Source organism: Ictalurus punctatus, chromosome 13 (genome assembly GCF_001660625.3).
Source record: "Ictalurus punctatus breed USDA103 chromosome 13, Coco_2.0, whole genome shotgun sequence".
In the NCBI taxonomy this organism is placed as follows: Eukaryota; Metazoa; Chordata; class Actinopteri; order Siluriformes; family Ictaluridae; genus Ictalurus; species Ictalurus punctatus.
In genome coordinates this window covers 26,780,372-26,795,216 of record NC_030428.2, presented here as the reverse complement: position 1 = coordinate 26,795,216, position 14,845 = coordinate 26,780,372, and the positions used below count along the sequence as shown (strand labels likewise).

General features: G+C 39.6%; 1 protein-coding gene across 7 annotated transcripts in view; it reads left to right on the top strand.

The window, feature by feature from the left end:
• Positions 1–1,921: 1,921 nt before the first annotated feature.
• arhgef15b (Rho guanine nucleotide exchange factor 15b) overlaps positions 1,922–14,845 on the top strand; it is a 29,510-nt gene continuing 16,586 nt past the window's right edge. The window contains exons 1-5 of one of the 7 annotated variants that reach the window (XM_017483247.3): positions 1,922–2,815; positions 6,125–6,573; positions 6,779–6,814; positions 9,646–9,678; positions 13,723–14,478. In XM_017483247.3, coding sequence (XP_017338736.1) covers positions 6,168–6,573; positions 6,779–6,814; positions 9,646–9,678; positions 13,723–14,478 — 1,231 coding nt within the window. In that variant the 5' untranslated portion in view covers positions 1,922–2,815; positions 6,125–6,167. The other 6 variants (XM_017483251.3, XM_017483249.3, XM_017483250.3 and 3 more) reach the window with 6 other exon arrangements.

Below are 14,845 nucleotides of genomic sequence, written 5' to 3'. Positions count from 1 at the left end.
AGAAATCGAATAGCGATTCGAACCCAATATTCGACTCTTTTTCTTTCCCCGTGTAAAGGTTTGGCTTACTTCTTTTGTGTTTTTGTGTTTGTGTTTTTGCTCGTTTCTTTGTAAATAAATAAATACATAAATAAATAATTTAATCAATCCTATTACTAATCCTATTATTCTTTGTTTCATCAGTAATTTATACATTTGTTTACTTATTATTTTATTGTGTTTATACGGTATAGCTTAAATATTTGTGACTCAATGAAGAGGTTTGATGTCCGAGTGATGATTATCTAATGTTATCTCTTTTTTTTTTTTTAAAGTTTGTAAATATTTTTATTAATTTATTTATAGAATTATTTAATTGTTTTATGCTGTTTATGTTATATGTTTATATATATATATATATATATATATATATATATATATATATATATATATATATATATATATAAAATGGTTGCAAATATATGTACATTTGATCAATTAATATTTAAGTAAAAAGACTTTGGCTACCCAGTGAAGCACTTTGTATTGTTACACGTAACATACTCCCCCCCCCCCCTCTTTTTTTGCACATTCCTGTACAAATATCTTATTATTTCTTACTCATTTCTGATTTTTTATTTAGTTAGTTAAAGAGGAGTAGGCCATGTTTTCATTTCATTGCAGGTGATATACCGTATATAACTGTGTATGTGACAAATAAAAATCTTGAAGCTTTTCCTTATCCTTTATTAATCATGCATCATATCAAATACTAATATTCAATTCAGTTCAATTCATTATTTATCAACAAGTAAAGGAAAACATACAAACATATGTTATGAACAATAAACGTTATTTAAAAACATACAAACTTTCATTCCTATGCTTCCAAAAGCAGGAAAAATACCTTGTATCACTTAATGTAATATTATTTAAGACCATTGTGATAGCTACTATTATTTTTTTTTAAATCACTTAATCGACACATGAAATTAAACATATAATTCCTAAAGACAGCATACAGAGTGGGTACATTATTACATACAAACATTTGCCTTGCACTTGTCCACCTTGGGAGATTCAGCAAAATAAAAGTTTATTTGATGTAATTAATGAATAACCCACCTGTTTCCTCACCATTTTTCGCACTCTTTAATTTTATTGTTTTTTTCTTTTCTTTTAAGTAGCCAATTTTACAAATAAAACAGTCTTTAAACTGCACTGCATTTCAATGCCTTATTTTATTTTTTCAGGACCGGCTTATTTGACTTATATACCTACTTTACATTTACATAACCTTTATCTGACATGACAGTTCACAGTGGCTTTAGATCGGACATCTCACTATTTCTAAATCAGACCAAAAAAAACATTTCTGAGCTTATCCCTATACTGTTTCAGAAAATACAATCGTTGAAAATAAACCAACAAAATTGTAGAAAATAGACTAAAAAATGATTAAAAACGGTGCAACAAATGATTCCCTAAATAGGGGGCGCTGCGGTGTCAATAAACCTCCTGCTTTCCGTACTACAGTGATTGCGTCACGTAGATTCCGGAAGTGATTTCCTCCGGAAGTGACGCCTGATAAAACGTATAATTTGGAACTGAAATATTGTTAAATAACAGAATATTTCCGTTCAGAACCTTAATATCACCTGCAACTATGGAGCTCATAGTGTTTTTTTGTTTGTTAAAAGAGCAATTAAAAAAAAATCTGAAATAGATGAAATAACTCTTAAATCATTATAATAATTTCCCCATGAGTCATGTGCAATGTCATGGGTAATGTTTTCTTAATTAACTGAATGGAGTAATATTCAAATGAACTGGCAAGCTGTGAGATCCTGATCCGGAGTCCACTTCCGCCACAACACCAGTGATGATGCAACCATACACACACACACACACAGAGAGAGAGAGAGAGAGAGAGAGAGACTGACTGACTGACTGACTGACTGACTTCAGACCAGAACAACAAAGTCAAACAAATCAGATTAGACCAAATTACAATACAAATGAGACAAAACACAATAACAGAGTAAAATGTAATGCTATTTGGCCCTGAAAAGACACCATGGCAGACTAGTGACAGATAAAACATCGAGAAGCACCTTGACCAGGTATAGACTCAGTGACCACGCCCTAGCAATAAAAACAGGCAGACACAGGAAGAAAGGTTGAGATAAAGACTGCTGTATATTAGCAGCACAATATGTCTCAGCCTGCCACAATATTAGGGACTAAAACTGACAGAGAGAAGGGACGAGGAGGCGGAGGAAAGGGCAAGGGCGTGGTTTAGACGAAGAGGGGGCGGGGTATTCTAATACAGGGAGTGTGAGCAGTTCAGTGAATGCTGTGTGTGTGTGTATATGTGTGTGTGTGTGTGTGAGAGAGAGTGAGAGAGACTGTGGGACAGCGGGGGGACACCGGCAGGAAAACAAAGACCACATCATCCTCATTGCAGTCACCAACAAAAGATCCAGTCTGCAGCATCAGTCCCGGATCATATCTGGATCTCCAGGATAAACAACAACAACAACAAACAACAAACAAAGTGTCGACATGATACAGAAAAGGATTTGAGTTAAAACCCTCACCGGCGTTAGGAAACGCAAACGTGTGTGTGTGTGTGTGTGTGTGTGTGTGTGTGTGTGTGTGTGTGTGTGTGTGTGTGTGTGTGTGTTGGAACCCTACAGGTACATCTCTCTCTTCATCCTGGGATAGATTCATTACATTTCTTTCCATGAACCGGTTTTAATCTGGATGTGTACAACACACACAGAGAAAGAGAGAGAAAGAGTGACAGAGACACACACACACAGACAGACTATAGGTGAGTATCCTCTTTATTAATTACACTTATACACAAACACACACACACACACACACACACACACAAATAGACTATAGGTACCCTGTCCATTAATTACACTTATTTATAAGCTTTTTTATGTTGTTGTTGTTGTTGTTGTTGTTGTTGTTGTTTTAATTATTTTTTTATTATCTACTGCTTTTCACAAAACATGCCTTGTGAATACCATCCCCCCCCACACACACTTTGACCCCCCCCACACACACACTTTAAAAAAAAAAAAATCCTTTAACTATTATGATTATCAATAGATTACACATCAGCAATTATTTTCTATTATTTCAATTCCTCTTAAGGTCTACAAAACATAAGGGTTAATAATTCATTATAATTATGGCCGCCTATATAAATCAAAGATCAATCTGCACAGCTTTCATCTGGACCACGTCCAAAACGTTCATTTCTACCTTCGACCAACTCGTAAATAACCCACAGGATCTCACCGCTGATTCGCTTGGCTCGAAAACCAGCCGTCATCCAAGTCGTGGTATTTATTCCTGAGTTTTTAGAGTTATTAGCTCGTTTAAATGGTCACTTGAACTCGGTGAGCTTTGAATCTAAACGTCAATAACTAAAACAAAAGTCTAGAAATAATATCAACATGGAAAAAAAAAAAAAAAAGCTATATGCATCGAAGAAATAACCCAAATACTATTATTGTACACGTTTAAATAACGAGCCTAATATCTGAATAGATGGATTACGTATATTTTGGAGGAAAGCCGTGGAATATATTTAATAGTTAACGTATCTGATGAGGTAGACACCATGGGGAAGAGACTGAAATATTCTCACTGTCCATTTATTCAAGGGTTCATTCGGGAGTTTAGATGTAGTACTGATCGTCTTTCAAAAATGTCGGGACAGCGCCGTATAATTGACCTTTTATGTCTATTGTATATAATAAAAAGATAACACACAAGGAAATGTTTACTGTAAGACGGGTGTAGTTTACCTAACGTGTCAAACGAGTGACCCGATTATAATTATAATTGGTTTATAATTGGATTATAATCCTTATAATTATATCCAAAATGATTTATTTATTTAAAAAAAAAAAAAAAAAGATTTCTTGCAGCGTGAAACTTGATTACATCATCGTGATAATACGCATTAAATCACAGGTTTATATTAATGTGCTCGTTCTTCTGCACCCGTGGTTGCTATAGTAACAGGTCGTCCATAGAGACTTGTACGGTTAGGGTTTATTGTTGTCTAATAATAAACATACGTACGTAGGTTAAAAAAATGATAAAAATTCGCAAAGAAACCCGCGTGGAACTGTCGGTATGGTGAGGTTTTCTGTAAGCATTGAAGATGTCTATGGAACGTTTAAGGAAGGAGTCTCCAGTGTCAGAGCTTCGTACGTGAGCTCTATGGTGTATATACGACAGCAGCTTGTGAGCGATCTACTGTATATTACAGTACATTTAGGTAGAGTTGGATAAACCTCTCTACGATGGAAGGTAATCAGAAGATCCACAACAGGAAGACTTGAAAGTTGGCAATGCTTTAGGAGAAACGGATTAGGGAGTGGTTGTGTACGACGTCTCAGAATAATACCAGTTCGGGAAGTGGTGATAGATGTGGTTTCAGGTGTAATCAGGTTTATCATTATGCCAAGCGAAAGACGAGAAGAAGAAGAAGAAGAAGAAGGTGGATTATGGTGAAAGGAGGTTGTAAAGCATTCCTTCTTTTAAAAAAAACAAACAACAACACTTCTTTTTTACGTTCTTTTGAGAAGTACGTGTCCACGCAGGACGAAAGCGTGACTCCGGAGCATGTACGAGAACCCGTCAGACTCGCCGAGTGTGTTTGAGAAGTGAGTCAGGCAGAGCAGGAGCAGATCCAAAGTTCAGCTCTGCAAGCCTCGGGACTGCTGGTGTACGAGACGAAAGGTTAAACAGGATTTTCCTCTCGAAAGTCTTAAGAGCACGGGAGTCGGAAATGTCAAGACGTCGTGTACGGGGATATCGGTGCGCCGTGTCGTCGTGTCATGTGCTATGATTTTTCCAATCCAAAAATAAGGGCTTTGGCTTTACACAGAGGGTTTTAGTCTCTTTAAAGCACCTGAGTCAGTGTAAGACAACCTGCGGTGAACTTCTGGATGATTTCTGGAAAATTCTTCTCTCAGCATGCTGTTTATGATGATGATGATGATGGCGATGACTTTATCATAAAGTATAAGTCACAGCAGACGAACGGAAAGTCGTTGTTGCCAGGTCTCGCACTTTTGGGCCAGTGTTGTTGTTTTTTTTTTTTGTCTGCGTACTGAAGTTTTAACATTTTATTATGTGACATATTTTGCATTTGGGTTGAAATTCTCAGCCTCGCACGGTAAATCGATCCACGGATATGTGGCAACTATCCAACTAATTTGAAGAGCAAGTGGGTGAGTGGCAATAAATTATTTGCACGTGTAGTAAAAATAGCTGTAGTTTTTAATAATTTAATACAAGATGTACGTTTTACTGAGCTAGTTATTCATATGCATATTATATTCCTATAGATCGAACTCTTTATTCATTAATCTCAGAGGGAAATTCACAACTTGTGACTGTTAGTATTCAGATTCAGGTAGTATATTGCGAAGACCTGGCAACCCTGGCTGAAAGGTACCACGTCGTACGTATAGTTTTCACGTTTTTTTTTACGGCAAATTATAACGAGAAGGATAGGAAAAACCCGAGGTTGATCGCGTGCTACTTTGTGCTGCGTTCTTTTCAGCACAGCGCTGTTGAATCCTGGATTGTGATTGGTCAGAAGGTGTCGATTTCGTTCATTTTCTAACAGTAGTGCAGCTGCAAGTCGCAGGTTTATACGGTTTTTAACGCGATATCGTTTCCATAGTGACAGCTCCTTCATTTTTATGACTTTAACGGTGGACGCTTCGTATAAGCAGATTAAAAAGACGTGCAGTCGTCGAGAAGGTGAAGTTTATTATAGAGTAAAATGGGGATATATAAAAGTGAGACCTGGGGCATTTTATGACTTTATTACTGGAACAATAGCATGGCACATGGGTGGATTTATGACTGGAAGCGGATGTCTGCATTTTGGTTTTATTCATCTGGGAATTTGATTGCAATGTCAAACGTTTCAATGCTACTGATTTAATATTATTTTTTTGACTTGGGGTGGGGAAAAGTTGTTGGATTAAAATATTTATATTTATCGAATGATTCTTACGCATGAGTAATTCACAACATGAACGTTTCTGGTTGTCTTTTTAAACATCATATCCGTCACTGAAACATCCTCTTCCTGCAGGATGAAGCTGAAAAACCCTTGAGTGACTTTCCGTCCCGGATCCATGCTGGCTCGTACAAACATGTCGACTCCGGAAGCCGCTCGACCTCCCCCAAAACCCGAGCTTAAACAGAAACCCCGAATCCCCTCGAAACCTGACGCAAACACCTCAGCCGGCACGAACAGGGACATGTTAAATAAAAACAATGGGAAAGTCCATGAGATAGTCAGCAAGTTTAACCACCATGATGCTCAGCCTCCTGCTGCAGGTCCTGCTGATGAAACCGGAGGTAAAAAGAAACCGAAACGAGCACCGACGGTCAAACCCAAGCCTAAAGCAAGGAGTGTTCCTCAGGTCAGGGCTGAGCAAGCGCCGCCGCTGCCCTTGAAACAACGCCAGTCGCAGAGGAAGGATGCGGAGCAGAACTCGTGCGCTGTCTCACGTGACGTCACGGATGGCCGGCAATCAGGTAGAACTCTAACATGCACACATACGTAAAAAAAAAAATAATAATAATAAGTACACCCCATGGAAATTGTTGGCTTTTTTTTTTTTTTAAACATATTTGGACAAGCAAACATGTGATCATGTTGGAAACAGTACCTATAAATGAAGCTGATATACTTGAACAAAACCACAAGGAAAATGAGCCTTTTCGATCATTTGTTCAACAGAAATTGCAATAGATGTGAGATCCTTCTGTGGAAAAAGTAAGTACACCCTTGGTTTCAGAAGCCAGTATGGCCTCCTTTAGCGGAAATAGCTTCTTGAATTTTGTAATGTAAATTGTCCACTAGTTTCTGACTCGCTGGAATGTTTGACCGCTCTTCCATGCAGTATTCTGTCAGTTGCAAGATGTTTGAGGGTTTTCTTGCATGTTCTGCCCGTTTCAAATCACCCCACAACGTTTCAATGGGATTCAAATCCGGTCTTTGACTCGGCCATTTCATAACCCTCTGTTTCTTCTTGAAATAGAGAGGCATTCATTGATGGAGTTGCTCGTGTGTTTAGGATCATTATCCTGTTTAAAAGTCCACTTTCGGAACAACTTTCGGACAGGTGGCCTCACGTTATCTTCAAGCGCTCTTCGATATGATGCGGAATTCATAGTTGAATCAATGAAGGCAAGCTGTCCGGTCCCTGAGGCGGCGAAGCAACCCCAAACCATAACGTTTCCACCACCGTGCTTCACAGTTGGTATGAGGTGCTTCTCCTGAAAAGCTGTCTTTTTTCCAGCGCCAAACGTGTCTGCTGTTACTGTGGCCGAACAACTCTATGTGTGATTCATCTGTCCAGAGCACAGTATTCCAAAAGGCCTTTTCTTGGCGTATATGCTCAGTGGGGTTCTTGGAGACTACGTTTTTGCTTCAGATGGTCTGCTCTTGGGCAGATAAAAATGGTTTAAATCTGTTGGGGGGAAAAAAAAAGAAAACATTTTACAATATATATATATATATATACATTTATATCTGTCTCTAATGTGCACGGAGAGACTAATGGTAGTGGGGAAAGTGCCGCTATGAGTAATCTACAGGTCATTTCTGTATGAAATATTAAATAGAGTTTATTGGTGCAGGTTATGGGATGAGTAAATCGTACGCCACTTTCTGTTTGCAATTTTATATGCTCATTGCTGTGACTTTTGGCCTCGACAGCTCTGATAAGACTTGAAACGTTGAGTAACTCGGCGATTCAAAAACCCGGAGCGGTCGACGTAGATCTGTCCGTTCTATTTTGCGTGAAAGTGGCGTAAAAATGGCTGAGGGCATAAAGAGAAGGCTGAGGAAGATTAAACGGGACGTTCTGGATGCTGTGGATGATGGAGGATCGTCACCACAGAGAAGCTCGGTGCAGAAGAAAGTGACAGCACTGATAAGTGCCGGATCTAAGGGTGTTCGAGGACGATGGCCCGGGGCGTTTAAGCGTGACGAGGACACAAAAACGAGTAATAACGATCTTATCAACAGAGGTGAGCAACAGATGCTACACCTCATCTCGTGTGGGTTTGGAGACATTTTAAATGGATGCTAGCGTCGACACGGGATACGCAAACAGCGGCTTCACCGGCTCGTGTTTATTATGTTCACCGGCGAGGGTTGATGATGCAGTATTTATCAAAAATATTCAAATCTAAAAGAAATAAAGCTTTTTTTTTTTCATTGACACATCACATGATGAAACTAAGTACTGAAAATATCCACATATATATATATACACTTATATTTAAGAGAATTATTTCTAGAAATCACATAATACGTAAAGAAAATTACAAAGTTTTCTCAAATTTTTTTTACACTTTACGTTAAACCGTAATCACAAACACACCAAGAGACAATTTTCAGGATATTAGGAATGAATCTTGATGAAAAAGCACAAAATTGACTTCATTGTTTCTGAATAAATGGAGAGAAAAAAAAAAGTGCCCAACAGTCCAAATATTCGAATTTATAATTTTGTGATTATTGTTTTGATTTATACATTTGGAAAAAAAAAAAAATCTAATAAAAAAAATTCATGCATAAGATTATTATTTACAGAAATCTAAGGCAAAAAAAAAAATTATTCGTACACATATTACTGTACTACTCGTACTTTAATCGAACAATACGTATAATATATGTGTATATATGTATATATAATATATATTCCTTTGAAATCCATGTATGATCTTGATTGATAGAAATACACAAAAATAAATAAATAAATAAAAACAAACGTTTCTTCTTGCAGTTAAAAAAGGATTTTTTTTATATATATATATATATATATATATATTGACAAGTCATTGTCACATGACATGCATGACATTTATGAGGCCAGGATTAATAATTAACCTTGATTTTAAATTCAATGCTTAATTTAATGCTTTTGAATAAATTAAAGTGCATCCAACATTCCCGATTTTTTTTTTTTCCCCCCCCTGGCTTTTACCTTTAAAAATCTTTATCCACGTAGATACAAGATTATAAATGTCAGGAATTTTAAACATTTTTCTTTAACACAACTTCATGTACTATTAATACTTTATGTAATGTAACGTAATGTTATGAAATGTAAACCATAGTTCAATACCCTATAAGAAATTCACATCAGCGTGAAGAATTGCTGATTTTTCCATATCCTCCGTGCCCTGTAAGAAATGACTGGTTCCTGGACGGTTCTTTAGACAGTCAGTGGTTTGAAATGGCTCTACTTGAATGTTTTGGAGTTTCTCCTGCAGCACAAACTGAAGAAACCTTCGAGATCTGGGATTAACCTGTAATGCGTAACAGCCCACTCCTCTGTGCCGGTTTGGAGTGCTGTAGCTCAGTATGTGTGTCTTTAGATAATGAAACAGAAAGATCACATTTCAGATCCCTTGAGGGGAAGGGTTTATTTATTTATTTATATATTTTTTTTAAATAATACAATTTAGACCTGGTCTGAAGGTGAGAGAGAGTGAAAGTGAAATCTGGCATCTGATATGTAAACATATGGGGCCATAAATTTGTCTTAGTTCCCTGTAAACGTTTATTTATGGTCTTGTTTTTTTTTTTCACAGCTTCTGCTTTGCCCTACTTCCTGTCCTACGAAGGTGAGGGATTATTAATAACAGGAACGGAGGTTCCTTTCGAGAGAGAGAGAGACGGTGTGGCATTCTTTACGTACAGGATCACTACAGGAAGTGGAACCTGTTTCTCAAAATAATGAGCTCGGTGATTTATGGCCTGCAGAACTGAAAGTGGGGCACAAACTGACCAGCTCGGCTTTGTCACATGTCGCGGCATAACTTTTTTTTTTTTGAATAGGTTTTACAGGATCCTATCCCCCAGTCTATTGCTAACAGAGATGTCGTTAATGTTACGTTCATTGCTAGAAGTGATCCGTGCAGGAGTTTGCAGAGTTTTCTTTTTGTCATCGTTGTGGCCACAAATGCTTGATTCTGCTGTAGCTTTTCTTTTATTTAAACTTTGCCACGCAACTTGCGGAATTTCCCGTGCTTCTGCTCTATCGGAAAACTACTCGACTTGGGCGAGATCACAATTTGGAGTTTTATTGATAGAGGTTTTTTTTTTAAAATTATTTTTAGTCTGTACAGAATTTCGAGGAGTTTTTTTTTTTTTTTTTGAGATTGTTGTGCCCAAAAACGTTTGAGGTTTTTTTTTTTTTTTTTTTTTTTTTTTTTTTTTGTGGTACTCGAATTGACGAAATCGCGATCGCGCAAAATCGTCTGTTGGTAAACGAGACCTTTTAGCCGTACTCACGTTCGACGTACGCGAATCGAAGGGGGCCTTGGCTGAACGCACGTCGTGATGACGTCACGTGACGCGTCTCGGCCCGGGTCGGCGGAAAATCTCGGACGATCCACTAATTTAATAGCTCGTGTGATTTAACAAGTAGTTTCTTTTATTTCATGAACTGATCGCGGTCTCGTCCAGGAGTTTTGCGCTCGGACCTTTTGCACTCAGATCAGCAGAACATAGATCATCGTGAACATAGATACAGGTGTTGCAGGATGACATTAATGACGACGCAGCCTCGAAATATCTATGAATCTTTAGCATCACCCCGTAACAGACAGCGTATAGTTATCCGGCAGCTTGTTTTGAGCGTTTGTATACGTACATTTGTTCAACTTCCTGAAATCCAGCCCAAAAACTTCCGACTTGGGAACAGGGAAATGCGTTCGATCTTCTTTTTCTTAGTCTCGGCACAGAGAAACAAGGTCGCTGTGGTGCGCGCGCATTTCTAATGTATTCCCTCCATTATCGTCCTTCTCCTCTCCCAGTCTTTTCCTTATTTGTATATTACAATAGAAATACTGTACTTCTATACACCACAGATACACTTACACTGTACCTTTGTTTGTATTAGATATCATTCCGATTATTTACTACCGTATAAGACAAGACCGTGGCGGGTGTGGCGTATTTTTAAACGAACCCAGTTTGGCAAATCCATTGTTCGATTGTTCGTTTGTCCGCTTCTCCTCCTCGGAGAACGGAGCGGCGTGACTCCTGCCCCAATGGGCCTCTATTAGCGCTTGTTGCAGTTCTCATTATTCTCATGTTGTGGAAGCTATGATCACGCAACATCAAGAAAGGCTAGCCACGAAATCCACGAGACGTCGGCTTTCGTCCGTCGAACAGTGATTGTTTTTTTTTAAAATCGTTGGCCGGCCAAAAGAGGTCGTTTAGTACTTCTCTACGTTCGAATTTGAAACGAAGGAGGACTTTAGAATTCAAAGTTGTTTACACTCGTAAATCTTTACGCGACGGGCCACGCCCTATTATAAATGTTAGTGGCTGGTGTAATTTAGTAACTAGTGACCGGTCGATTAGCCTTACTAATTATGAATTAATTATAATAATCGAATCCAAACGATGATGATGGTAATTAAATCCCTATCTAGTTGTTACGATCTACTGTAGTGTTTAAACACCTTTCTTGTGCCAGGTGCTTTATTTAGGAGCTACACACCCGGTCGGTCTGGTTCAGCAAAGCATCTTGGACAGTGGCATTCTGCAGTACTGCGCTGTAATTATTACACAACGGATCATTTATTTCACTATAAACGTGTTGCCAGGATCATGTTTTATTAGTGCGCTGATAACGGAGCAGCCAAACGGATCTCGGTGTTTATTTGGTAGTAGACTGTTTATGCGTCAGTGGATCCGTTCTCTCGGCAGGATTGCACAGATCTTCTTGAGGAAACGCACGGGAAAGAATAATATTTGCACGTCTTCTGACTTTTTTCCGGAGGTAGTCTGAGCAGCTGGGAGTGAGGGATGGAGGATTTTTGTGCGTGTTTGGGGTGTAAACAGGAACGAGGGTGAGTGTAGGTTTATAATGGCTCAGCGTGCGTCCAGAGTCGTCCTCCAACCAGTAAACGTACACCTTTTATACAAAATGGCTGAAAAATCATGTCTACTTGCCGTTATGTGTTAATGAACGACGCGTCCGTTAACTTTTTGTCCGTTTTTCGTTGCGTTTAACGCTGTGGAACATACAGAAAACAAGTTAGGTCCTGTTATCGCTTGGCTATAAAGAGTTATTCCGTCCACGACCTTCTCTCAAGACTAGCGAAAAAACCCAACAAGCAACACTTACTGACTGTTACAACGTTCTGACACCGGAGACTCCTTCCGTAAATAAACGTCTCCTTACGGAAAAGTTCGCCATACCAACGGATACACGTGTTTCTTTTACAGGGTTTGCCGTCTAAGTGAAGCACGGCTGTGTAAATCTTTGTATCGTGATTTTGCTGAAGGATCCCTGAAGGATTTGTTCTTATTTGCTGTTTGTTACACAAAGCTCATGGCTTGAAGGATTTAAGAAGGAGATTAGCTTTCGTTTTAGCTTTAAACGCATTCCTGTGACCGTTTTTTTGCACTGGAAGCGTTCCTTACAGCAGATTTACACACACTGCGCCTCAATTTTCAAGAAAGAATTTGAAGTCATATTTTTGTTTGGCTTGGGAACATGCACACACGGCTTTGGTAAAAGATTTCGAATGGACAGTTAGTTGCTAGCTCGGTGGCTCAGTGGATCGGAAGGTCATGAGTTCAAATCCCAGCCCTGCCATTTGGGGATAAGAATAGCTCATTGAAATGCCCTCTCACTTTTGTAAGTTGCTCGGATGAGCCAGTAGTGTGTATAATGTGTATAATTATTAACCATGGTAGTAATAATGACAGAATTTCTAATGGTTTCCACTACAGATACCATTACAAACCATCAACTAACCATAAACAGAATTGGTCTTTAATGGTATAGACCCAAGGTGTCCAATGTTATCCGGAAAGGGCCGGTGTGGGTGCAGGTTTTCATTCCAACCAAGCAGGAGCCACACCTGATTCCACCTGATTAATCAGTTGATCTTGGCTATCAGTAGACTCAGGTGTGGCGTCTGCTTGGTTGGAATGAAAACCTGCACCCACACCGGAACTTTCCGGATAAGATTGGACACCGCTGGTATAGACATGACATGCAACCAATAGAAGGCAACAAATTTCCAGTAGAGACACACAGGGACCATTAATGTTCCAGTAAGGCCAATACTAGCTAGGCCTTACCAGTGTAACTATGGCAACCTGTTTGCGTTATCTTTTCTTCGATATCTTAGACATACCCATGTAGATATTTATTTCCGACTTAAAATGTTCATTCGTTCATCTTCAGTAAGCGCTTTTTCCTGGTCAGGGTGTCGGTGGATCCCGAGTGCATCCGGGAACGGTGAGCAAAAGGCGGAGAATACACACACTGATTTTACACCAAGGGGCAATCCATGTACTAGCATGTAGGAGGAAACCGGAGAACCCGGAGGAAACCCAAGCCATTTTACGTAAAATTAAATGATTTCCCCAAACCAGTGGTTTTCCTTCCAGCCGACGAGGTCCAGCCTATTTGAGAAATTTAACAGGTGTCTCCTCACGAAGATGTTTGAAAAGATTCTGATAGTGTGTGAAGCTTCATCAGGAATAATGTTTACGTAGTTTTTAGTCACGGCACAGTGTTGTTATTTCATAGAGGTGGTGTCTTCCTTATTCGTGTGAAATAGTAAAAAAAATGTGTCGAAATGAAGTTCTTTAATGAGTGGGGGTGTAAAAACTTTTGACCGATCTTTTCTCGCTTTCAGCTCCTGATGGTAAAGAGTTCGAGCAGCAGAGCGCAAGGTCCAGCTCAGATCTTGAACCTCGATGTGAGAAGAGCTGCACTTGCGTGTGTCACCTGCAGCGTCCCGGCATGAAACTGGCGTGGGTGCGGATATCCGAGAAGGAGCAAGAGGAAGAGGAGGTCAAGCAGACCGACGAAGATGTAGTCAATGAAGAAGAAAGCGAGAGCGACGACGACGACGACGACGACGACGAAGAAGAAGAATTAGACATGTTTCAGAGCGCATCTTCAGAATCCGATCACAGCCTGAACGAATCCCAGGACGCGAATAAAACCAGGTTCAAGGCCACTCTGAGTATCATCGAGCGACAGCTGAGGAGGAAATCCGACCCCGGTCCCAAGGCTGTGCTTCAATCCATCAACTCTTTGCCCCAGCATCCACAACTCCTCACCAAGACCCACTCCGCGTCGGAGCAGGAGAATATCTACGAAGCCACGATCGATTTGATCGTTCCTCCCAGAGAGACAATCAAGAACACTTCTACCACGCCTGAAATCCATATCCAAGACAAATCTCCTCCTGCCATTCCACCCCGGATGCCTCTGGATAAAACCAAAGGCAGATGTGTTCCCAGAAGGGTTCCACTATCTTCGGGAGCATTCCAAATCCCAAAGCTGCCTTCTGTTGATCTGGGTTCCAGTGAACGCCTGCAGCCAATCAGAGCACCGCCACCTCCTCCGACCAGATGCCTGAGCAACCTCTCTCTGACATGTAAAGGTGAGAAAGACATAACACCCCTATACAATCAATTCTTAATCACTCGTATTCATAAAACATGTGTACGCTCAAACCCGATCATGAAATATGCATGAACTTGATCTTAATCTGTAACCAAAAAGGCCTTTTCAGCCTGCTGCCGTAGGAGAACCCTTTTAAGTTGCACTCTCAAGTTCAAACAGAACCGTCTATTGACTGGTGCTTTAAAGATCTTCACAACATTGAAGATCTCATAGGTTCTCAAATCTTCTCGAAGAAACCCTTAGTCGGTGCTTCAAGGAAGCAAAGTAAGGTTCTTAAGAGTTAGGTCAGGAGAACCTTTTCCGGTCCCACAGGGAACCTTATAGGGTTCGGTTTAACCTGTTAA